The sequence below is a fragment of the Echeneis naucrates genome, chromosome 13 (assembly GCF_900963305.1).
Source record: "Echeneis naucrates chromosome 13, fEcheNa1.1, whole genome shotgun sequence".
Classification (NCBI taxonomy): domain Eukaryota; kingdom Metazoa; phylum Chordata; class Actinopteri; order Carangiformes; family Echeneidae; genus Echeneis; species Echeneis naucrates.
The window spans coordinates 20,975,504-21,001,237 of NC_042523.1; the positions used below are offsets into that span (position 1 = coordinate 20,975,504).

The 25,734-nt window shown below is 42.6% G+C and overlaps 2 protein-coding genes across 3 annotated transcripts in view; one reads left to right on the top strand and one right to left on the bottom strand.

Annotated features, from left to right (window-relative positions):
- Window positions 1-87: 87 nt before the first annotated feature.
- git1 (G protein-coupled receptor kinase interacting ArfGAP 1) lies at window positions 88-21,921 on the bottom strand. The gene is made up of 21 exons (XM_029516958.1): window positions 21,459-21,921; window positions 16,379-16,512; window positions 15,864-15,976; window positions 14,765-14,870; window positions 14,276-14,362; window positions 14,039-14,169; window positions 13,790-13,884; window positions 13,653-13,695; window positions 12,913-12,939; window positions 12,080-12,128; window positions 11,579-11,651; window positions 10,737-10,834; window positions 9,634-9,745; window positions 9,029-9,153; window positions 7,960-8,112; window positions 6,459-6,821; window positions 5,202-5,282; window positions 4,755-4,831; window positions 4,434-4,610; window positions 4,102-4,165; window positions 88-3,990 (listed from the first exon to the last, which is right to left on the bottom strand). The coding sequence occupies exons 1-21, from the start codon at window positions 21,508-21,510 to the stop codon at window positions 3,775-3,777; spliced, it is 2,376 nt and encodes a 791-aa protein (XP_029372818.1). The 5' UTR covers window positions 21,511-21,921; the 3' UTR covers window positions 88-3,774.
- Window positions 21,922-23,165: 1,244 nt separating this feature from the next.
- Window positions 23,166-25,734, top strand: part of ankrd13b (ankyrin repeat domain 13B) — a 32,585-nt gene continuing 30,016 nt past the window's right edge. For both annotated transcript variants that reach the window (XM_029516959.1, XM_029516960.1), the window contains exon 1: window positions 23,166-23,412. In XM_029516959.1, coding sequence (XP_029372819.1) covers window positions 23,305-23,412 — 108 coding nt within the window. In that variant the 5' untranslated portion in view covers window positions 23,166-23,304. The remainder of the gene's footprint in view (window positions 23,413-25,734) is intronic.

Sequence of the window (25,734 nt, forward strand, 5' to 3'; positions counted from 1 at the left end):
ACCCTCCTCATGCAGGTTGAGGCCCACTGTCACTTTTCCCCATAAGAGAGAAGAGACTGAATGTAGGCAGACACACAGCAATTAACTTGTTTTATTATTTTATTACAAATGTACAGCTTATGAGTTTCCATTACGATTGACCTTTTTAAGTCATTGTTTTCTCTACTTTATACAGTTTTTAACGTCTTCTGTTAAAAGATAACTCTCCCGTCACCCATCTCCCAAAGTGTAGAGCTGTGAAGAAACACAGGGACAGCCGAGGTACAGACCGCGGCTGAGGATCAGAAGTGTGTGTAACTCACTGGCTGCAGATTTAATATTCGTACTAGTGGAAGGCTTGGTCCAGCTGATAGGTGTCGAGTGTATGGATGTGTGTGTGTATGTGTATGTGTGTGCGTGTGTGTGTGTGTGTGAGAGAGATGTTGGGGAGTGTATGCTGAATTATGGACATGGTGACGGTGTGTTAAGTGTGTTGGACATGAACTGACGGAAGCATTTGACATTCACACTAAGAGGCACCCTATGTAGTATCCACGAACTTGGGGAAGGACTAGGCCGTGTGCGTTTTGGACCCTCCTGCCGCCGCTTTGAGATGACTGTAGTGCTGAGCCGTAGTGCGCTTCAGACCTTTTTAAGTTGCCCAAATCCTGCATCCTGCATCTCGTGTACCTCAACTAAAGCCTTTGGAAAGAGTGCAGCACAAAAAAGGTAGAGCCTACATCATCCAGCTGGTGTTTGAAAATAGTGCAACTGTGACCAAACCTGGATCAGACTGTTCTCACTCACATGAGGGGTTTTACCACAGCATAACCTTACTCACAGGAGTTAAAACACCAACGGGTGCATAAGGTATCGAGACTTAAGAGATGAATGGAGGGTTGGCCTGAAGCATCACTTGGGTCAACAAATAGACATAAATATCTTGCGAACATAACCCTAACATATAGTTTAATATAAAATATAGCATGAAAATATACGTTCATATATATGGCTCTGGTCTAAAACCTGGGCGATCGTGATTGAAGGGACAAGCTTTCTCTACTGGCCCCTGTGCGTTTGTGTTAAGTGTGTGTGGAAATATTTGTGTTGTTTCAGCAGTCAGTACAACATCACTGTAACTTAGCCAGTCAAACAGGAGATGGAGATGTGCAAAGGCATTCAACATCAAACAATGATACATTTCAAGAGTCTTCTGGACATGATTCGTTTCGACAGGCGACAGAGAAAACACTCCAGCCTCATCCCACAGAGACACACGTGAGACTGTATGAGGGAACACTGACAGTCAGACACCCCGAGTGATGACCGGATGAAAAACAAAACACGAATAAAGTGGACAGAGAAGTGCTGAGGGTGGTCTGGCATCAGTCCTCCAAAGTGTTCGAGGCTAATTAAGGTCTAATCGCTTCTTGCTAAAAGGCAGCAATACAAGAAAAGAATTGAGATGTGCTGTAACCACAGTTTGAAGGATGAGGTCATTGTTTCAGGTGAGTACGTTTTAATGTGCCGGAGCCTCCTGAGCAAATGAGCAGATTCAAAAATTAGACCTAAGCAAGAAAAACCAACTATTCGAGCCGCAAACACTTGGAGGAAAGAGCTGCAAAGTCATTAGAGGAAGATTATAGGCAAATCTAAACTAGAAGAGGACGGTCCTCCTGGCCACTAGTAAAGACTTTTCAGGTATGACCTTATTATTTCTGAACGACAAGATTTAAACCTAGAATAAGCTAAGTGCACTATCTTAAAAAAAAAACAAACAAACAAAACCAAGAAAAACACAAAAGAAAAATAACATCTTTGTTCCCAATGCTGTCTTCCATCAACAGAACTCAGAGACAATGAGCTAGAAGTGATAACTTCTGTGGCCCAGATCAGCAGGCCGTGACAGAGAATCAATCAGACGACAGAACGTGGGCTGGATTGTGCTTGCCACGTAGTCTACAGAGTGAGGCGGATGAGGTGGATGAATGTATTTAAAGTAAAGAATGGAGTGAGTGTTTCTCACTGTAGGTCTGCTCCAGGTTACTAGATCTGGTGCTTTCCACAGGTGTACTTAAAGCTTAGCTGCAACATGTCAGTATGTCGTATCAAATTAATTTGACCCCAAGAGCTTAAGAAGTTTTCTTTTTAACATGCATGTAAATAATGGATTCTGTGTAATACCATCCCACCAGCCATGTCAATTCCATATGGCTCTAAAGCAAGACGGGGCGTGTGTGTGTGTGTGTGGGGGGTCCACAAACACAACCTGAACTGAAAATTAAGTGGTGACTTAATTTTACTATCCTGCTAGGAAAAGCAGAAAGGAAAAAAAAATACTATTCTGAGATGATTCCACTGGTTCAATTAAATGATGCAAAGTGTCAGATAAAAATTGAGCCTCCTCCCCCCGGAAAAAAAGAAAAAAAAAAAGCATCTTGATTCAGGCCCTATTGTAATTCACCAAGCTCCCATACAGCCCCTCCCCTTTGGCAACTGTTCAACCCCTTGGCCACAGGACATTTGTACAACATTAAACACCTTTCACCTGTAAAAATGTTGAGGACCATTTCACAGGTGAGTTTTTTCATGTGTGCATGATTACCTCAGTAAGAGGTTGAGCACGTACTCCCATCTGTCCCTCTACTCCACTAAATCATAGAGAGAATCATATTTGAGACAATAAAATAAAACAAACAGTTACATCAAGATGACAGTCAGTAAAAATATCAATACAAAAAAAAAAACATGATAAACAATAATAATAAATCACAATTATTCCAGTGTAAGTGTTTTGTTTTTGTAAGTCAGTAATGTTTGTTCTCAGAGGTGCAGACCAAACCAATCTGCACATTCAAAAGACAAAAAAAAAAAAAAAAAATATGAAGAGAGGAAAGAAATGAAAACATGCCAGATCATGCTGTGTACCACCAACAACAGAGGGTGGGGGGGTGAATGATCAGAGAAAAACTGGATCTCCCTGCAAAAGCTAACCCAGGAGGAAGCGTCTGAGAGTCTGGGTGGGGTGTTGATGGATGGAGCCACGGTGGGTCCTTGGCGGGACTGGGGGGGGGGGGGGGGGGGGCTCATCCTGTACGGGACAAGATCGGAGCCTTATGTCTGGTTGGAGAAAAAGAGGGGCCAAGGAGTGGACCGGAGAGGAAAGAAGGGGAGGAACGTCCTGACTCTTCACAGGACGGAGGGACGGAAAGGCTGCGGCGTATGTCGTGGTTGGTCTACCTACTTCGCTCTCTCGTAGCACACACTTCCTCCCTCCCCAAACGGAGTAAACAGGGAGAGGGAGGGACGACGAGTGACAGGTGAGAATAAATAAAGCAGTAACATCTGAGGATCCAGTTCACTGTACATCACCACCACTGTATCTTCACATATGCATATCACAGTTTGACGGTTTATTATACATCTATTGCCAACTGTTGGTGTAGGTCGCTCCAGGCTGTCGTTCTCCTGCTGGATCCTCCCACTTGTCCTACCCTACTTTCACTTCCACTTTTGTGGAATTCCTCCTTTTTAAATCCTCTGTAGTGTTTCTACTTAACAATTGCTGCTTTCCTCTGATTCCTTTCCATGCATTTTCCAAACTCCTCTGTAGTTCTCCTTCGCTCGTAGTGCCTATCATTCTCTCGGTCACTCCCCCTCCCTAGTCCTCCCACCTTAACCTTCTTTCTTCCTCTCTTAGAAACTCCTTGCATCCCTCTTCCCTCGTCCCACCCAAGTATTGATCTGTTTCCTCTCCCTCTTCCCTCTCCATCCTCAACCATCCATCCTGTTGGGTCACTGTTTCTTCTCACGAGTAGTGATGGTGACCAGTTGCTTTGCAGCCTTGGCGATGTCATAGGCGCACTGGATGACTTGCTGAGTGAGGAGTTGGTAGTCCACCGCGGGGGCTCCGGGCTCCGTGGGTGCGGCCTTACGGCATTCAACCTGCAGCCGTGAGGCACTGGAGGCCAACAGGCGGAGGGAGCAGTGGACTGCATCTAACGCTGGGCGCTACAGAGATATGAGGCGGATCAAGATGCAACTCAAATACAGAAAGTAACGAGATCGAGGAAAATAGAGAAAGAGAAAGAGAGACACATTTAATGGAGAAATGAAACTTACTTTAGGGAAGAGTGAGGCCATCTCAGTCACAGCAGAGTGGATCTTCTCAGAACATGGCACAAAGCTAGAGAAGAGAAGGATACTCTTTATCCTGGTTAAACTCCAACATGACAGCAACAACATCTCCATTGACATCAGGTAGAGCAAATACCTGATCAAATGTGTTCTATCTCTTAGTTTAATCTATTTTGGATAGGTGTGAGAGTGGTACTGTGTCCAATGGCAATGTTTGATTACGGATTCCTCCCATAGTCAAAACACTAAAATGAGTAGCGTTTTTCTGAAGACGCCAAAATACGTTTTCGTTGTCTCTGTTCGTCTTTATCACTCACCTGTCATGTTTGAACTCCTGAGCAGCCCTCAGCAGCTCCTGGATGTTCTTGGTCACCTGCTCAGTCTTCAGTATTACATCCTCTGTGCAAGGCAGAGTGGGGTCTGGCTCCCCTGCCTCCCCGACCCCTCCCTCCTCAGACTCCCCACGACCTTCCTCCTCACTGCTGCGGCCCATACTGAATAAAAAAAAAAAAGAAAAGAAAAGAAAATACACTTCAACTACTTGCCACCTTGGATAACAGAAAAGAGCTGACACTGAACAAATAAATACACAACAATCTTATGAGCACAGAGACTGTGACTGTGAGTGTGAGTCAGACCTTAGTGAGAGGTCATAAGTTTGTGTGTTGTCATAGTCGCTGTCTGTGCCGCTGCCATGTTTCTCTGGTTTAGAGACCTGGGGAGGGAAGCACAGCACACACAGGTTATCACACAGGTTACCACACTGACACTGCTGTTCAATCCTGCAGTATGTGTCTGTCTAGTTTCAATCGATAAAAATGGCTAAGAATAAATACAAGATGTTTTAAAACAATAAATTCTCCTGGTTGATTTTCTGAAAATTTTAAATTATATGTGTGTTTTAATTTGGAGCCAATTCTTGGAATGTGGGTCATAATGTTGCAACTTCTATCACAGAATGTGACACTTTTTATGACAGAAATGTGGTATCAGAATCCACATTCTCCATTTTCAAAAAAAACTAAACAGGATTGTGAGAGAAGGAATATCCAACATAAAAAAAAAAAAAACCTTTAATAACTCACCATGTATCTGCCCATCTCTGTAGATCCAGACAGATGCTGGCCTCCGTACGGTGTTGGACCTCCTGTACTACCCTTCCTTACCTGTGACAAGGTGGAGAGACGAAATAGGACAGATGAAGGCAGGGACGAGATGGAGATGAAAAAGGTAAGGTTTGCGGGACGAAATTGAAAAGAAAAAAAGAGAACATGGGTACAGGAAAAAAGAGATGTTTTAATTATCTGCAGAAACAGAAAATGAGGGAGCCAGTGAGAGCAGCACCAGATCGACTCTGCAGCTCATCCATCATCTCATGATGACTAAATGCCTCTATATCTAAGACAGGAATTCAAAGAGCACACAGCTAAACTAACCAGTGATGAAGAGCTAAACATCATACAGGGAATCTAAACTTTACTACACGTACTACACAACAATGTTGCTCTCCAGTGTGCATAACAAGCAGGAGTAGTGCACAGTGCCACAATCCTACAGTTGAAGACAAAACGACGAACAAGGCAATGACAGACAGAATGCTTACATCCAGAGGATGCACGGCTGCACTGCAGTGAGCAAGGGGCAAACAGGTGAAGAGACAGCCAGAAAGAAAACAGACAAAACAGGTAAATCTTGGTGTAACGCGATGGTGAAGTGGACACTGACTTATCCTCCATGGAGGGTTAACATATCGGTGAATGATTGCTTACAGTAGCTTCATAGAGGCTGCTGTAGTTGAGGTTCTGTAGCTATGACTTGTCATCTGGTCAGTTTATCATGCGATACACTTTACAGGGATATTTGTTACGTTTCCATCTGTATCCTTCTCTTTGTGTGCATCAGTGTGTTTGTGACTCTGTCGTCATTAGTTAAAGCAGCTGTCCGGCAGCAGGAGAGAGCTGAACTGAGAGGTCAAAAATGGCTGAAAATGTAAAGTTCAAAGGGTGCAGAGCAGGCTAGAGAGCAGAGCATCAGAGGTGTTGCCAGGCAACTAGACAGACAAGACAATCCCCTTTTCTTCCATCTTTCTCCTTCAAGTCACTGTTGTGCGAGCACCCCCCACCCCCCCCTTAACACATTTACACATTTAAATGTGGATCATGCACAACAGGAACTTTCAAAGAGAAGGATCGGGAACTGAGATGCAGGGAGAGGAAAAGTCGAAGGGAAAATGGAGCGATCAGTATTGGACTGTCACCCATTAGTCAGGCCGCAGAAAGCCAATTGGGGGCCACCGAAAGGTGAAAGAAAGTAGAGGGGGGCTGAGGGGAGTTCTAACTTACGCTGGGTGTGTTGAGGGGCTGCAGGCGGGCTGCCAGGGAGTCCAGGGCTGGGGGACCATGGGCCGTGGGGCCAGGGGCCGCCCCCGGCTCGTACATTGAGAAGGCCTGGCGGTCCCTCCGGTGGGGATGGGAGTGGGGGACGACCGAGGAGGGCACTGAAAGCCCCGGGGGGTCCGTTCCTGACCCAAACCCACCCAGACCCCCACTGCCTATTCCTCCTCGCATCACACCCCCATGCCAGTGGCTTCCACCCCCTCCTCCTCCTCCTCCTCCTCCACCAGGCCCCCCTACCCCATGGCCAGCTGCTCCCCCAGCCTGCTGGCCCCCCCGAAGGGCACTGTTCTCTGTCTGCATCCGTGTGATCTACAGGAGAGGAGGAAGGGAGCAGGGAGGGATGGGAGGATGGAGGGAGGAATGGAGGGAGGGACATGGGGAGGTTGAAGGGAAGGGAGGGGGGGTGTCAACTGAATTTTCAAAAACAAGCATTCACAATCGCATTTACAGTAACAGGCTCATTCAGGGCTTCATGTATTAATTCACATAAGTAGTGGGGAGGGAGAGATGTGTGGTACAGACACTTCAGTAGGGAACATGTCAAGGCAGGGGTTAGGTTTTGGGGAAGGGGTGGAGGGAAGGTCACATACGTACGTATACACATATTTTGCTTTAGAGGGATCAGTGGCGGTAGTGAGGGTTCACCTGCACTGATGTACTGTTGATTACCAAATCATTTCACATCGTCATTTGTTATTTGCAATGTACGCTCAAGTGTTTGCTTGTAAACGTGCACGTTTGCCTCAACTCTTCACTAAATCTATGGGATGGCATGAGGACACGAGTGAATCATGGTTCATGGGTCACATAGGCTGACACTGGCAGACACTAGTGAGAACATTGAGCTAATGATGATGACTCACAAGAATCCAAATGAGGCAACAATTAACAAAAGATGAGCACTATTAGAACTAAACTAAAAATGACATCTAAAATGACAACGGGTATTTGTGGCCCCTTTGCTCCACATGAGAATGACAGCTGCTCTACTTTATGGTTAATACTAAAAAGCCGTCACCAATTTCATCTCCCAGAGAAAACAGTGTAGTAAACTGACACCCCGTCAGGAAAAATACATCAGCTTGCAAATATATTAAAATATCGACTTGTCTCTCCATCATCCTGCCCTCGTTCTGTCTGACTCACTTATTCATTCTCCCTTTGCCTGCCTCTCTTCATCACTTTGTTGGTCTCCGGTACACCCACATCATCTTCTATCTGACTTTATATTCCAATCTTTTAAAGAAAGACTTGTGCCTTTTTTGCATCATCACATCTCTCTTCTTTGTCCCTCGTTTCTCTTCACAGTTATCGAATAAATGTAAATTTGAAATGTACTTTAAGATATCACGTGTCTTAAATGTCTCTCCTGCAGCTTTTACATACAGGCATATGTGAACTCTATGTATTCCTGTGCCACCCTTCTTTCCCCTTTCGTAGCCCCTACCTCCTTCTGGAGCCGCCGAAGTTCCTCGCTCAGGTTGTTATTGACCTTCATCAGCTGCTGCACCTTGGCTTCTGAGGAGGCCAGGGCCTTCTTCACCTCCAGGTACTCCTGCAGTGTGATGGGACCATCTGACAAGTCTGACGAGTCCATACTCTTGTTTGATGGAACATATGGAAACACAGAAAAAGAGTTATGAGTCTTCTGCAGGTTCAAAGTCCAATTTTTACCACATTAATTTCACTGACACTGTCAATTGTTTTAACACAGGCAATGACTCAGTATGAATCAGTGCCCGATTCGCTGGGTAAAAACATAGCTTACGACTGTCTGAGAGGGAGAGGGCTGGTCTGGAGCCTGCAGGGTTGTACTACAGCTGATCACACATATTCAGACAGTAGAGCCTCAGTTCTACTCTCAATACACTATCCACCCCCACTTCCTGTGACCCTGGAGCGTGCACCAACTCGGTTCTATATCCCTCCCTAAAAGTCAACCATTTACAGTTTACCAATTTCCAAAACCATTTCACTCTTTGACATTTATTATACATATACACACAAAGATCTCATTACACCACAAACACAACATAAGAAAGGACGTACATATTTCAGGTGAGGCAATGAGCGCCTCTGGTTTGTTAATATACGTTATATATAATATATGTTAATCTACAGAGCTAAAAAAAAAGGTGGGTACTGCTTTTGCTGTTGTTTACTTTATTTCCACCACACCATTTCTCCTCTTTCTCTTCTCCCTCACTCTACATACACAGTCTCTCTCTATGAACAATGCCTCTCTGACAGGGACCAAGAATAGCTAATGATGTCACTCAAGAGCTATGTGGCAGCTCTGATTGTGGCCACTCCCCGCAAAGCATGCTGGGACTGGCAGTCTTAAAGAGGACAGCAGTGAAATGCTTTACTAGTTAATATTTTCAGGAGAGAAGAGTGGGGCAGGACTGTATTGGTGAGTAAAACTGCTGCTAGTGGGTTTTACCTGGGAAGAAAAAGGCGTCGCATATTATTAAAGACACAGTAGTAGAAGTAGTAATAGCAGTCAAGAACTATACCTTTGCACGGTTGCTGCGTTGTGTGTTATTATTGTTCTGGGTGGTCAGCTCGCTGTCTGTGTCTTCGTCAGATGCTACACTGTCGTAATCATGTTGGTCATCATCTATGCCCAGGTCCAGTGGGTCTGACAAAAGGAAAACATTATTTAATACAGTTCTCTCATTACAGAGTACATCAGTCCCTCTCTTTGCTCTCATCTCCCTCTTGGGGCTGCTCGGACTGATAAGACTGATTTGGTCTGAGTTTCTTCCATACTTATTATACTGGATGTTTGTTTCAAATAAGAGCTAGTTACAGATGATACAAGTGAAATGTATGTATAGACAAAACTATACCACCTGGACTGGCTGGGATTTTTTTTCTTCACTAAATACTGCTGGACTGGACCTGTTCATGTTGCTGCTTGCAGCTATAAGCACAGTTTTGAAAATAGCTTCACATGCTTTACAGCTTCTTTATTGTACTTCAGGCACAAGAAAAAGTCAATTAATGAGCCCGTTTCTATCCATATCTTGAACTAGGTATATTTTTTGTGTCCCTGTGTTTTGCTATGCTCTTCAGGCCTCAGTGCTAATCTGCCTGTTCTTTCCTCCCAGTGTCTCACCAGTAGGGCTGCTGAGACCTTTTCCCTGCTGTCTCCTTTTGGCGTCACTCAAGATGTCGATGATGAGCGTGGCAAACTCACGAGCGTTGAAACGGGCCAGCTTCTGACGGCCCTGCGACAGGAATGAGTCAGGATACAGGATTTGGATTATTATTTAAAGCATACACTGTCTGAGGTCCAGCAAAAAAAATTCTTAAGAGTTCAATCTGCAGTATTTAAGAAAAAAACAAAAACAATCCAGCCCACAATCAGTGCTTCACTGCCTGTTTGACGACTGTGGTCAACTACCACGTGCTGTGGAAAAACACAGTCATACTGAACACTCACAACACACACACTGCTAAAATCCACATAATCACAACTGTGCTCACGCATTTACAATGAAACATAAACCATGCAATTACACAAGCATGCTGGCATTCATATATGAGAATAAAAAGGTCAGTTTCTAGGGAAGTGACAGACTGGAATTATAACACAAAGTGATGTGCTATTTACACACAAACACACACACACACACACTGCACTTTAGAAGTAAAGAGGAGATAAAACGGTTCAACTCTAAATCTTGTTATGCCACCATAAAAGGACAGTAGTTCCAAACTACAGTCAAGAGCCAAATCGGAGCAGAGCAGACGTGGCGTTGCGGGTGTTTATTTCCTACGTGTCTGCTTGTGTTAAAAGTCAGTGTTTACACTAATGAGCCACGCAGATGAGGAGAAACTGTGAAGGGGCATATCGTAATTCTCTCTCTCTCTCACACACGGAGAGTGAGGAAAGGAGAAAATGGAGACACAGATGGATTTTGTCTCTCCTGTCTCACAGCTGAACCACATCTCTTGTTAATTTCACACTCATTCTCAGTTCTCAGCCCCCCTCTGAAAAAAAAAAAAAGAAAAAGAAAAAGCTCATCCATCCACACACACACAGAGAGACACAAACACTTACTGTCTGAGATGTTCAGTCTGTGTTTAAAAGCTCTTTCACTCAGATTAAAAATATCTTTCATTTCCCAAGTGCTCTCTTATATCAGGCAATACCAATGGGTCTGAGTGTATGCATCCCACCTGTGCATTATTATGTGTGAGTGTGTATATGATTACCTGGTTGCGTGTGGCAGAATATTCAGGGTTGACTGGTAGAAAGGGCACAGCGCTGCGTTCTGTTACCAGAGTGCTGTGGTTCTGGGTCGTAAGCCACACTGGAGACAAAAACATGAAGCAGAAAATAAACCTCTGTGCATGTGTGTGTGTGTGTGTGTGTGTGTGTGTGTGTGTGTGTGTGTGAGATGATGATGATGATGCAAAGATTTGGTAATGATTTGCCATCTGAGTAACAGTGTGTGTGTGTGACTTTAAGTCGCAAGGCTGGAACATGGACAGCCAAACACTCTGTCCATCCACCCACACGTGCACAAAGGCAGACAAAAGTACAAACACACACACATATACACAAAAAGATTAAAAAAAAAAAAAAAAAAAAAAGAGGATGCAACGCACTGTTGTGCTCCAAGCCCTCCCACTGAGTGCAGTTGAGTGTGTGTCCTTGCCACTTACCTGCAATGCTTCACTCAGAAAGCATAATTTGACTGCTACTGCTACTAAAGCAACAGGAAAGATGAAAAGGAAAGGAGAAAAAGAGAGCGAGAGCAACCAGAGGAGGAGGAGGAGAGAGACACTCAAGAATTTCTGAGGCACTTCCTCAATCATGCTCTTCTCCTCCCTCCCCTCTCCCACTCTGTCCATTTGGTCTTCCTCTTCAAGAGTCATTTTCCCTTTCCCCTCACTGTCCTTCTAACAGCTATTTTCTCTGTGACTGTCTCCCTTTTTCGCCTCGCCCCCATGTATCTCAAAGTTCATGTCAACAATAAAATGAAATATTGAAAAAGTTGGGAGGCAGATATTTCCAGTTTATAAGGGACAAAACAGAGAGCAGAGGAGCTTACCCGCATCATTTTCCCTGCGATCCACCTCATCGTAGACATCCATCGCTAGTTCCTCAAACAGCCGATTATTGAGCTGCCACACACAAAAGAAATTGACCCCAGCTATGTCAACATGTGTATTTGTACATACAAAGTGTATCAGACACAAGTGTTAAAAAAATGGAAAAACATGAAAACAACTTCATATAGATTTTTAATCACTATGTTTTTTTGCATTTTTACAATACATTTTGTGATAGACTGTAATTTAAATCCTTAAGAGTGTTGATGAATGACCATTGGATGTCAGTTTTTGGATTGTTTGACTTTCGTGGATTAAACAGATTTTTTTCTTTTTATATATATTTTACAAAGCACTTATCTTTTCACATTACAACCAAGCAGAGAAGAAAATTAGTTCAAACTTTTGTCAATAATGTGAAACTTTACCTGTAACTCATACCTGTCAGGAGAGTTGCAACTTAAGTCACGATTTTAATCTTAATCTACAACCCAACTCACCGCTTGGAGCTTCTTCTTTGCAGCCTTGGCCAGTTCTGACAGGTCCAAACTAAAGAAAACAACAACAACAACAACAACAAAATAAAAAAAAAAAAGTCAAACAGGCATCAACAAGATACATGGGAATAAAGAGATGGAGAGGTGGGTGGGAGGAGGGGAAGATGCCAAGATGGAAAGTGGATTGAGTGGTGTGGGTTGGGAAGGGTGTTTCATTAGAAAGGGGGGCAGGGGGGCGGGGGGGGGGGGGGCTTATTTGGTGTGGGATATGTCGTATATTATAATGAAAGGGTTTCATAAAATGGTGACTGCCACGTTAACCCAGTAACCATCTGCACAGTCCTGATGACCGGGCGCATTTATGGTTTTGCAAGCTAAAGCTAGACAACTTAAAACTGTAAGATTTCATGTTTAAGATAATGAAATGTGCTTCCATAGATTAAAATAGTTACAGGTCAAAAGCCTTGCTGTATTATCTAAAATTTTATATTAGAGAGACTTCACTTACTCTTTGTTTCTGTCCATTAAGGATATATGGTAATATATAGTTTATATAAAGAAACATCTGGTGTGATTCTCCAGAGAACAGCAAAAGTTTGCTCAAAACTCAGGCCCCGTGAAACTTCATCCCCGTTATCTGACAGCTTCCAGTTATCTATACCTAACTATATAGCTCTGTATTTCTCGTGATAACACTTCAAGAAACAGTTGAAGAAGGAGTTGGCCTGTTCTTGCAAACAACATTGAAATCTTAGATGGGGTAGCAAAGAGACAGGGAGGACTGAAATGAAGGAAGAAATTCTGGGAAACAAAGGCAATAAGGAAAGTAAAGATACCTCTGTGTCGGGCACTTAGGACGAGCTCTGGCTCCACCAAGCGCAGCGAAATGGAGAGATCAGAGAACGAGTGAGAAAAAGGAAGAAACAGACAGAAGAAGGAGCAAAGAAGCCACATCAAAACAGCTTTAGTTATTATCAAGAGTAACCGATCACCGGAACAGAACAGATGCAAGTGGATGGCAGCTCAGAAACAAGACGCACTTCATAAATGATGAGTTGGACCTCATTTAGCTGCCATGTGCGTATATTTCTGAGCAGTACTTTTGCCTTAGTGAAGAAAACCCAACACCCATCAAATATTTGAAAGCTGAGCCGAGTACTACTAAACCTGATTTATGATGGGCTGACGGGGCACTGGTGCAATTCTCAAATCAAACCTGCAGTTCAAGATTAATAAATCAAACGCACCTCGAGCATCTAAATCTTCTGATTTACCTGGAACAGCTTAGATCAAATCATTTATTTTAATGGAGACGCCCATATCCTCCCTTATCTGACTCTTTATTTTGGGTGGGGTGGGGTTTATATACTATGGTGCCACCCTCTGGTCAGAATAGTAAACTGCATCAGTATACATAATTCAATGGCAGAAGTGAAAAGAAGCAGTCACGGAAGTATATCAAGTTTAAGGATAAACCAGGCCATTTAAGGATCACAAGGACATGTCATGCGATGAAACCATGGCATGCAACAGGATGTTCACAATCATCCAAACACAATAATCACATGGTCCATACCTGTCTGCCATTTGAGGAATGATGTAATGGCCATTCTTGTGATCTGGAAATGAGGGTTGAGAGGGGAGGAGAGGAAAGGAGACGTTAATTGTGATGCTTCAGGGCATGTGAGAAGCAGAAGTTGTGCGGTCAGTTACCTGGACGCCGGCCACAGAGGTAGAAGGCTAGCCTGTCCGTCAGCTCATACTGACACTCCACGAGCCGCTCTGCCAACTCTATATGGCCCGCCTGCCTGGAGCACACCAACACAGATTGTTCTACTCTCTTATTGTTTTCACCTCATTCAAATGTCTATGCTCCCCCCCCCCATTATTCTCAGATAGTACACATAATCCAGCCAAACAGAAACTGTGTTATTGTTTAAATATATGTCCGCTGTTTTGTACCTTGCGTAGTCCATAGGCGTGCGTCCATTAATGTCAGGTGCTCCGGGGTCTGCACCGTACACCACTAGCAGCTCAGCCTGTAAGACCTGACCTGCCTTGGCAGCCACATGAAGCGGGGTAGTGCCTTTTTCCTGGAGGGTCAGGAAGACACAGCAGAGTCAGGACATAAAGTCTGGCATAAAGAGAGTAACTGAACAAGGCTAATTGCTAGATGGAGTGAGTCAGCGAGTTTCTGACCGGGTGGAAGAAGTTGGCCTGAGCGCCGAGGGACAGGAGCCGAAGACACGTCTCTAAACTCCCCGTCCGCACACTGGAGTGAAGTTGCTAATGGAGAGACGAAGAGGAGAGGGAAAGAAGAGAGAGAAACAGAGACATGTGGGTGGAAAGATTAAAAATCATAGAGAGACAGGACGAATCCCCTTATTAGCCCAGTGGAGCTCCACAGTATTAGAGATCATTATTGCATCCTGCTGTGTCATTCAGATCACTTCCTGCCAGGAACTGTTATCAGTGAGTGTGCATGTGTTTGTGTGAGTCCACACACCAAACACACACACAAAACAAACAGGTATGCATATTCATGTATAAGGTCTCCTGCTGACATCTATAATAGAAATGTTTTTTGTGCTTCTGCATGCTGTTCTACTGTATGTCTATGTCTGCATAGGCTAATTAATCCAAACTCATTAATTCTTGCCGCTCAGCTGTGAAATACTGAGGCCTCACCTTACTGAGGTCCTTAGTAGTGACGCCATCATCATCCCGACACGGCAGCTTGTGCACAAAGGCCAGCATCTGGTATTTGGCTCTAATGAACTCGGACTTAGTGGGACTGCAGAGTAAGAGAAGGTTCAATGGTTAGCAAATATCAAGACCTCAATCAAAACTTACGTTTATTGGAAATCCTGTTAAAATAACCTTGAAGTTATGCAGTCTGTCAATGCCCTTCAGCATCACGAGGGCATAAACATGTACGTAACACCAGCCCCTGTAAAATTTAACACCTGCCACACAGTAATGTTTGTGATTTTGTTCCAAAAGTTTTTCCTTCCAGAAACATAAGACAATGGCATTTTGTTTTCTCAGATTTCACAAGTGTGAAAACGATTGTCCATGTCTCAAACTACAGTGGAAAAAAACTGTATATTATGAAAATGTATAAATCATGCAACAATTTTTAACCAGTTGGTTTGTATTTTGGATGAAGTGTTTTACTTTCTCCTTTTGATTCTTTGCAATAAATGAAAAATCCACCCACTCTCTTATCATGTCAGTGTCTTGAGTAAAGGCTGGAAAGAAGCAAGACTGCTCTGTCTCGGCAAATCACGAGCTTAATTTTTTGCTTCATAATCATGGGCATTAATACAGTAACTGTATTAACTGTATCCTCTGATAGTGGATACAGCTAAACTACAGAGTGAGCCAGAATTGAGTTAATACTGGATATTTTGTGAAGGTGTTTTGTGACTTTTTTCCTCCCCCCACGCATACCCAACTTCTGATCTCTTGATCCTCCCATAAGCCAACCAACCAAATACTACAACAGTACAGTGGCAAAACCTATTGTGTATTTAATTATACTAATTAAATACAAAAACTAAGGGCTTATCAATTACGAGGGTGGTCCATGACTAAGAGGAAACAGTATGAAAGTTACTGAGTACTATTGCTTGTTGCTTCTGAAAACACCAATTACTTTCAGAGAGGTTACGTAACATTCCTCTGCAGCCAAGACAATCATTTTCCCCCAGCAAAGGTGGCAGGAGAAGGGGGAGGTGTGATAGTGTCATTCTGTGTATTCTGAGCCTGCAGGGAGTATACTTACTGGACTTTGTCCTGGGGGTTGGGTTTCCTTCGACCGCTCTGCACCTGAGCAGGATCCAGGAGACTGTGTTCCCATATGGAGTTGGCCCCGTTACTGGCCAAGGTCTGAACCATCTGAAACACAAACACACATACACGTGACTCAATGAAGGTTCACCAGGTACAAGAAAACCACCACCATCACCATCACCATCACAAAAATATTAAGTAATGTCACCTCACAGCCCAAATGCAATACTGAAAAGTTTTGGCCTAGTTTTTAAAAATGTGTAAAAAGAGCTTTAGGCACCAAATAACAAAAATACTGAAATGATGACAAGGATACAGAAACAGACAAAACTTTTGTAGAAAAAGTAAATTCAGACAGAAAAACTGAGAATTGGATTACCATCCTCAGTGCTGAGTCAGGTTTCTCTAGCAGTTCTTTTGGGCCACAGCTACTGTATTTCCTTTACAGTTTCTATCCATTAATTTCTCCTCCTTCCTTTCCCTTCAATCTTCACTTGTCACCCTTACCTGCAGCAGTGCTTGAGGCCATCCGCTGTGCCTCAGGTGCTTGACTATAGAGATATGACGCCCTAAACTGCGGTGGACCGAACAGCATTCGTCACAGATGAGGACCCCTCGATTGATACTGGTCCAGCCCGGGTCTGACAGACAAAAACAAGGATGGCATCACAGGCTTTGCATATATATATATATATATATATATAAGAAGCATAAAGATCGGGAATAGCACAATGTGTAAATAAGAAGTTAGATTTAGTAAAAGGAACGTGGACTCTTAAATTAAAACGCCTTTTTAATTAAGATAAATGTAAAAACTTAACATTGAGTGACTGTATGGTATGGGCAAGAAGGAAAAAAATATTTTGCTATTAAAAATAATGGTGATTTTCTTCTTATAGTTATATAACATATGTAGACATGCAACAGTAATATTCAATCAGAACACAATAATATAAAAATACAGAAAAAAATCCCTTGGGAGTTTTTTTTTAGCTGCAGTTGGAAGTTTTAATAAATCAAACACCTAGCTAAAACTGGAGAATACACACTTTTTATTTTTTCATATGCTGAGTTCTTATATAATTCCCCATAGCTCAGCTCACTCTGTGAGTTGTTACACCCTGATGATATAATGCATATGCAGACCCCGGCTTTGATAAAGTACCTTCAAATGGTGGGCTCAGCTGACACTATAAAATTTAATGAAACCCAGTCACTTCAGGTCTGAGTCAAAGCAATACAAGTTATTATGAAATATTACAGTTCTAAAATAAAATACAGACTTTTGAAAATTTTGAAATTATGGGTATTTAAAATTTTGGGCAATTCTTAAAAAAGACTAGTCCCTAAAATGTGCGCTGGGCTTTCAGAGACTTTTGAGACACTATATTCAAATTTTGTTATGTTGCAGCCTTGATCTAAAATTATATTTTTTCTTTCCACGGTAATCTAAACTCAAGACCTCATAATGACAAAGCAAAAACAGAATTTAAGAAATGTTTGCAAATGGGCTAGGCTTAAATGTCACCCTGCCGTACAGTAATTATTCGGACCCTTTACTCAGTACTTAATTGAATCACCTTTGGCAGTGATTACAGGCTTGAGTCTTTCTGAGTGGCGCAACAAGCTTTGCACATCTGGATTCGGGGATTTCCTGTCGTTTTTCACTGCAGATCCTTTCAGGTTCTGTCAGATTGGATGGGGACCGTCAATGAACAGCCATTTTCAGGTCTCTCTAGAGATGTTCAATTGAGTTTCAGTCAGTGCTCTTGCTCTGCCATATACATACAAATAAAGCTGTCTAAACCACTCCTGTGTTATCTTGGCTTTGTGCTTCCAGTCACTGTGCTGTTTCTACCCATTGGGGAGAAACTGGTAGTGGGTTGAGTGCTGGGTTTCCTCCCAACACGATTGCTTAAAACTACAGCTAAATTGCTTGAGTTTGGTTTCTTCAGACCTGAGCACGTCAAGGAGTCCTTTGGGTGCATTTTTGCAATTGTCATGTAGCCTTCTGTTATCTTTCATCGAGGAGAGGCTTCTGAATAGCAAATCTGCCATCTAGCCCATTTTGGTGGTTTTCAGCAGTGAATGTTTATCCTTGTGGAAGTTCCTCCAATCCTCTAAAGCACAGGGTGTGTGGAGCTCAGCCACAATGAATATCAGGTTCTTGTCATTTCTCTTACCAAGGCCCTTATTGCTACGACTTTTCAGTTTATCTGGGCAACCAAAGTGTATCTGTGACTCAGCGCAGCCCCATCTCTGGGCTCTGAAGCCAGTTCCTTCCACCTCATGGCTTGCTTTTTAAAAAAAAATCATACAAAGTTCAACAAAATTTACCGATCACTGTGTCAAAATATCTCAAAACATTCATCCAGAGTGATGGGAGGCACATGAACTACATATCAATTGCCTCCACTAAGGATCTAATGTGGCACTTTAGGTTTTATTTTCAGTGTAGATTGATGTCCTTTATTTAAAAATTATTTAAACTTAAGCCATGCAACACTAAAAAAAAGTAAAGGGACCTTACTACTTTCTGAATGCAGGTTACGCTCTTACATATGCACACACAACAAGAAACTTTTTCTTTTTTTTTTTTCTTCAAGAGTAAATGTTTGTAAATGCATGACATGAAGGGCATTGAGAGGAAGCAACTAAAGCCAACGTCACTCTCCCGACACAGGCAGTCTAGTCAGAGTCTGGGTCATGTTTATACCCTCAGGACCCTGATGTGAAGAGCAGCTTACAAATAACAGTCAGCAATATCCAAACAAATACACTTACATGCGCAAACCCAAGCATATGTCCACTACAAGCATTAGTCAATCTCAGGCCAGGATAAAACTGTCTGGGCCTCGGGTATTAATGGAGCTAAAATTGTCCATCATCAGATGAACTGACATGTTGTAAGTTATTTTGCCTGTAGAAAAAAGTACCAGCTGATCCAAAATGGTTTTGATAAGAGCTATAGCCCAGTTTAGAACAGTAGCCTGTAGGCTTTAAAGGCCGGACTGCAGCAATTTAATTCCTTAATCTGTGTAATAAATATAAAAACTCCCACAGGCTATGCTATCTGCCTGGCTCACTGGATCAATATGAGGCTACACCATTAAGCTATTAGATCAGGATAGACTATTGGCAGCAGTGTTTTGGCCAAATCTGCAGCATGACATAATTTAGCCTAAACTTGGTCTTATTCGTAAATGCAGCATCGACTTTTGTGTTTGTAACTGTCACTAAAACCCACACAAAACATGTATTATAATGATTACAAAGGGTGAAAGATACCACTTAATGTTTTGTTAAATTATTGTTGAAATTAGCACTGTAAATTCAGCCTGAATGCATAATTCAACTGGTTCTAACCTGACATTTTAATAAACAACTGTGTTGATATAGGTCTGTTTGCAGGTCTACAGCAGTACAGGGTTGATTTGAACTCATACTTTCAAAGATTATTCTCTCTAAGTTTGATTTTTGAAAGTAAACTTAGACGAGTGACAACATCAACAGCATTGACCTGACAGCATACAGATGTGATACTATTTCTAAGCTGTTAAAATGCTTGTGCAAGAGCCTCCTTTTCTTATACAATTACATCTGTGTTCAATAAAGAATTTACCATCATGACAACGCGATTCATTGTTGCTATAAATCCTGCAGATTGCCACAGCGTGACATTAAACTCTTTTGAGGCTTGCCTTGGACTGGGAGTATCTGTTGTCCTTTGTAGCTATGCCATCAAGTTATCCCCTAGTATGACACAGAGCTGGATAGTAGGGAGGTGGCCTGTCACCAGTGGCTAGGTCAGCATTTTGCAGAATGTAGTGCGTGTGTGTGTGTGTGTGTGTGTGTGCATGTTGTCGTAAGGAGGGGTTACATGCAGCAAGCCTTTGGTAGAATAAATATATAGCCAGTAACAGGTACACTGATACAAACAAGCTCATCACCATGAGCTAAATGAATCCATGTAAATAGACTTTTGTCATACAATTGACAGGCACCTAAACAGGACTGATCTGTCAGGGAAATTAGAGATTAGTCATGGTTTAAATTACTTCAGAAATCAAAGATGAAATAGGTTCATCTGGGGTTAGATGTCCCAGTAAAATTATGAAAAGCAACTGAGAAGAAAGAAAGAAAGGCAAACAGATGCCGAAGGAGGAAGGTAGCAGCAGGAATTAGGCTCAGGTCATAAAATCAGGACCAGGGTGTAGGCAGCCAGATTTTGAACACTTTTTCTTTTTTTGAACATTAAAGCCCTAAAGCTTAGACTGTTCTGCACAGATCTGTCACACACACACACACACACTGCTATCAGGGGGATCAGCTGTGAAGAGAGCAGCTGTTATAATGCATGAACACATGAATGGAAGCAAAGACCACACACACACACACATATATATATAAACTGAAGCACGAATAAACAAATGTTTCATACAAACTATGAAGGTAGGATGATACGGATGCAATGAAAGGCCACTGGGATGTCAGGGCTGTTTTGGGCTGCACCCTTTGAGCAAACTCTCCCGACAAAAACCAGACGAAGGCATCGAGGTAAAAGTAAGCTATAAGAAGGAGCATTTCATTGGTGTCACACACAACAGTATGGACAGCAAGCAACTCTTGTCTGGCAGGTGAACTTTCAACATGTCCCACCTCTTCATCCGGAATAAGATGCATTTCAAATGGATTTGGTCACATCAGTTCTGTCACGCTGACAAGTAAATATAAAGACTTTTTTTTAATGAAATATGTATTTATAAGTATAGAAACTTGTCACTTTTTTTACAGAATTTATTGTAACTATCAAAACTATATGAGGTACATCTTAAAAAAAAACACTAGCTGGTAGCTGACGCGTTAGCTCAAACAGCTTAGCAACAACTTGCCTTTTAGCAAAAGTTAGCCACGCTAGCAAGCGTCGTGGCTAAGCTAACAACGCTAGCCTGGCACACAAACTAAAAAAAAAAAAAAAAAAAAAACACCACACTGCTGTGATAGCAGCGACCCGAGGATTTTGAAACATACAAGAATGGCGTTATATTTTAGTTCACCAGGCGAGCCCTGGACGTTTCATGAAAGCCAGCCACACAGTGAGTCATAGTCGGCAGCTCGTTAGCCTCATGCTAAGCTAACGCGCTGAAGAAGTCTGTCCCGGTCACGAAAAATCAAAACAAACGTCTCAGCGAGTGAAGCGACATAAATCTGACACCGAACATCTTCCACTGCAGCAAACACACCGGCTGCTCTGACGTATGATTTTAGTTAAAAAAAAAAAAAAAGAAGAAAGAAATAAAAATGAAATAAACAAATGAGAATGTATTGGCTACACTGGGTGCGTTTAGCATCTATTAGCTAATGATATTTCCCGTTGTGATAACGCCTATTTTTCACTGTTTATTTGCGGCCTAAACGACGCTTGGGAGCCCTGGCCGCTTTCCTGCTCTGCGGACCCGCTGACAGTGAGGGCAGCCTCGGCCATGTCGTCCCACCGTGTCGCCCTTCTGGACGTATTGTTCCAGGACACCCGGTCTATTTTGATTTATTTACCCCCCCCCCCCTCCTCCTCCTCCTCCTTCCCTACCTGGCGCACTGCAGTCGGCGCAGACTTCTGTCCTTTGTAGCTTCCTTGACATCTCGAGGAAAAAACAACAAAAACAAAAAAAACAACAACAACAACAAACAAACAAAACAGGGGGCAGGGGGGGCTGAAATCGAGAGGTGGATATCGGCGATGATGTGATGCGCTGCCTGGCTGGCTCGCCCTTTTTCCCCCGGAGCTGCCCGGCCGACGTCTGCCGTCAACCGTTGCGGGCCCCTGAATCCCCGGAAGCCGGGCGGTGTGATCGGCTTCCCCCGGCCAGCTGACAGTTGAATTTCCCGTCTGCTCCTGCTTTCTGCGGTCCCCTTCGGCCGCCGTTCACCGCTGAACTCCGGCTCCAGTGCCAAGTTTGGCGAACATAGTTGATCGGGCTAATTTGCGTGAACCCTCATATCCGAATATTTACTAAATCCCTTCGCCGCATTGCCCGAGTCTCACCGAGAGACGGCAGCTTTCTACCTGTCAGTTTCCGCACACACGCCCAACATCCCCGCAGCCCACCTATGGAGGGGGCAGGGAGGCGTGGGGTAGGCCTGGGGGGGGGGGGGTAACAAAATAATCCATTCATTCATTAAAAGGTGAGATGGATAAAAAAAAACAAAACACATTAAAACACAGCTCTAAGTACAGGAGAGTAATTTTACAACGTGTTTAATGACAATTTTTGGCATGTATCATATAGATTTAAATCTATATGGACCCACTATTATTATCTTTAGACAGACTTGGTGTATTATTGGATTATTTACTGCAGATACCTTTTTTTTTTTTGACAGATGTGAGTATCACAAGACCTCAGTATGAACAGAGTTATCATGATATTCATTTCACTCAATCTGCTGTTTTAAATGTAGGCTACTTATATATGAACGAAATAGTTTGGCCTATTTGGCCCTTGGTAGCTATCAGAGATAATAAATACATAAATATATACTTTTTGATAGTACTTAAAATAGTAAACTCTATGCATTTTGTGTGATTTATCACTATTATTATTATAATTATTATAAATGTTGTTGTCGATTATTTGTTTTGACACCCCCCCAAAAAAAATCTTGATAAAACTGGATATTTAATGAAAGAAAAATTAGATTTACATTACAAATAATACAACTAATTTTAAAAAGCATAAACAATTTATTGTGAATATTATGAAAAATACAAAACATACAAAACACAATTTTAAATTTAAATTAGTTGATGCGTTTAGCTGTGAAATTTGTTGTGTTTTTTGTTTTTGGTTACTATTTATTAATTTATTCATTAATTTATCACTCCACAGTATACTACGATAAAAAGCGTCCGGTTATCTTTGAAACATTTTATTTATTTATTAAAAAAAAAAAAAAAAAAAACCTTCTGATTTCTGCGCTGCACTTTGATGAGGCAGCATGACAGCCGATTGGCTGAGTGTGCGCACATTTCATTGCAGCCTGTCAACGCATCTTTCCCCCAGTCACCGCCGGATGGGAGGAGAGGAGGAGGTTAGATGTGTTAGAGTAGGCAGGGGAGAAAGAAAGAGAGGGGGAGGCAAGAGGTGGAGGAGCGGCTGGTTAAGAAATAAAGGTGCAGCCTTAATCTACCGAGACAATCAAACCTTGGAGGAGGGGTGGGTGGGGGGGTGGTGGTGGGGGGGTGTCTCTTTCTGTAAATGATTTTCACGGCGCTTATTCCGAGCAAAGCGAGCAGCTCCTGACGCGCGAGGCTGCCTTCGGTCATCACCGACGAATAAAGGATGATGGGATTGATTATATAGAGCAAATTAGTAACAAAAGTGCCCTTACGATCCACAGGCGAGAAAGAGGAGGAGGCAAACTATGATCCGAGGATGATTTCTGCCAAGAAAACTCCGGAGAAGAGTCGTTATCCGATCCACTATCTGGTGTGGCACAACAAACACCGACAGCTGGAGAAAGAGCTGGCGACCAACGAGCAGGTGAGACAGATTGGAGCGATCAAAGACATATCCCCTCACAGATGTAGGCCTGTGGCTCTATTATAAACGATCATATGGGTGTGTGGGTGTAGATATTTAAAAAAAAAAAAAAAGGTGGTGGTGTAGATTGCCGTGAATGGAGCACCTCATGCTGGAGCTTGGTTTTTAAATTAGAATAGCGCAGTTAATTGTTAAATGGAGGGGTGGGGGTGGGGGGGGGGGGCACTTGTGGACCGTGTTGTGAGACTTGAAAAGGGACTATTTTCGGCTTGTCATTTTCCTGATCACAGACTGACATCTCTGACTTCACGTGCTAGTGATCTGTGTTATTTTTTATTTTATTTTTTATTTTTTTGCTGCACTGGGGGCTTAAAATATTCATCCTCCCAGTGAATTTTAATGTGCATGGGAAGTTGTATCAGGAGTTTATTCCTGGAAATAATCCAACTGCATTTGCTGAGTCTGACTGTGTTGCAGTGTGTGTGTGTGTGTGTGTGTGTTAGTGTTTCAGAGTCAGTGGTGCTTTGTGGCTGTGTGTAAGCAGCATTATTGCGTGATGTACTCAAAACTGTGGGCCGTCTACCTTCCCACCTGCGCCTAAACCATTTGTGAGTGGGTGAGACAATGCGGATAAGCATGTGTGCGAGCAGTTGCCAACCACCACAGTAAATACAGTAATAGAATGATTATGGTATTCCATTAGGCTTACACAGGAAGCATTTGTGACAGTCAAAAGCATACAGAATTATTTTCACCCACCAGCGAAATCAGAGCACTCCAGCACAGGGTGAGACTCACTGATAAGACGATATATATTTAAAAAAACATTTATTTTTTTGTATGTTTTGGGGAAAAAAAAAACAGGGTTCATGCAAGAGCGTGAATGTGTGTGAACTGGTCTTTTTCTCTTGTTTTATTTAATTTTATTTTTTTTTTTGTTACAGCTCATGTGCTGAGGCGCTTTGCCATTACATAAGAGATGTTTTGCAGGTTAGCAACTAAACAGATTTTTTTGAATGCTTGCATCATGCAGCGGTCTCAAGACATCACACTTCCACGCACATCTAGATCTACGCACACTTGCCCACACACACTTGTGTGTACTCGCTTGCACATGTACACCGTCACCTTCGTGTGGTTATGGAATCATAACCCAGGAAGCCTCCTCTTTACACAGAGATGGTCACCAAGTGTCTCAAAGGCAGCCATCAATGGGTTTACCACAATCCCTAACAGTAGTGTTATTTACTCTCTCATCCTTGACCATAAACATAACTGATGGGAAATAAATGTCAAAAACTGTCCACGCTCCAAAAACAATGTGAGATATCTGGTATTCAAGTCACTGTCTGAGGTAACATATGCTGTTTATTAGAAAGATGAGCTGGAAATGAAGCATGTGTGCTTGAGAGGCAGAGGAGACGGCCAAACCTTTTCAAGGCCTTTTAGCTTCGCTAGTGTTGAATATTAATTTTCATACCCTTCCTACTCATCATTAAAAGAAAAAGAACAGATGATCTCTCTTTGGTTTCTGAATTCGTTATTTAGTGTTTGGCCAACGTCGACTCCCCATAAAGATCCTCGATACACCAGCTGCACGGCCAGTGTCAGTCAGTCTACCAGTTTAATACTGTAGTCTAGTTTGAAATGTCTTGACAACTATTGAATGGATTACCACGAGCTCTGGTACAAAGGAGGCAGTTGTGAACCCAGTGACTTTGATGGTGTGCGTGCCATTTCGCTCAGTACCAGCCTGCTGGACACAATCCAAAACGGGCCCTTTTCAGGATTCATGCTTCAAGAACATTTTATGAACAGTGGAAAAGAAGAGCATGAAATAGGTGAGAGTACAGTGCCTGCACGTCCTGGCTAATTTCTGGATGTCTTAAATACTGGTGACCAGGTTCCCAGCTGCCTCAGCTGTATTTTGAGATTTATGCTGATGCAGTGAGGAAGTCTCTGTTGGTTTACAGGACTTTGTCAGCTCAGCCCTGCAAATAGGTTTCTTGATTGCATGTGAAGATGCATGTGGCATAGCAATGGGTGTGGCTGTTTACTATATCTAGAGGCTGAGTTGCAAGATGGTGCCTATGATATATATATATATATATATATATATATATATATATATATGCATATGCTTCTCTGAGCATTAATTGCTTTGGTGAAAAAATGCATAATAAAAAGAAATAGTTGGATGTGTGTCCCAGGTGAGACATTGAGTCGTGTTTTTGGGCAGTTTTCCATCTTATTAAGAGAACTGCTGGCTTCTCTACTCATCAGGTAGTGAGATTATGTTTTACATGTACCTTAAATGTCAAA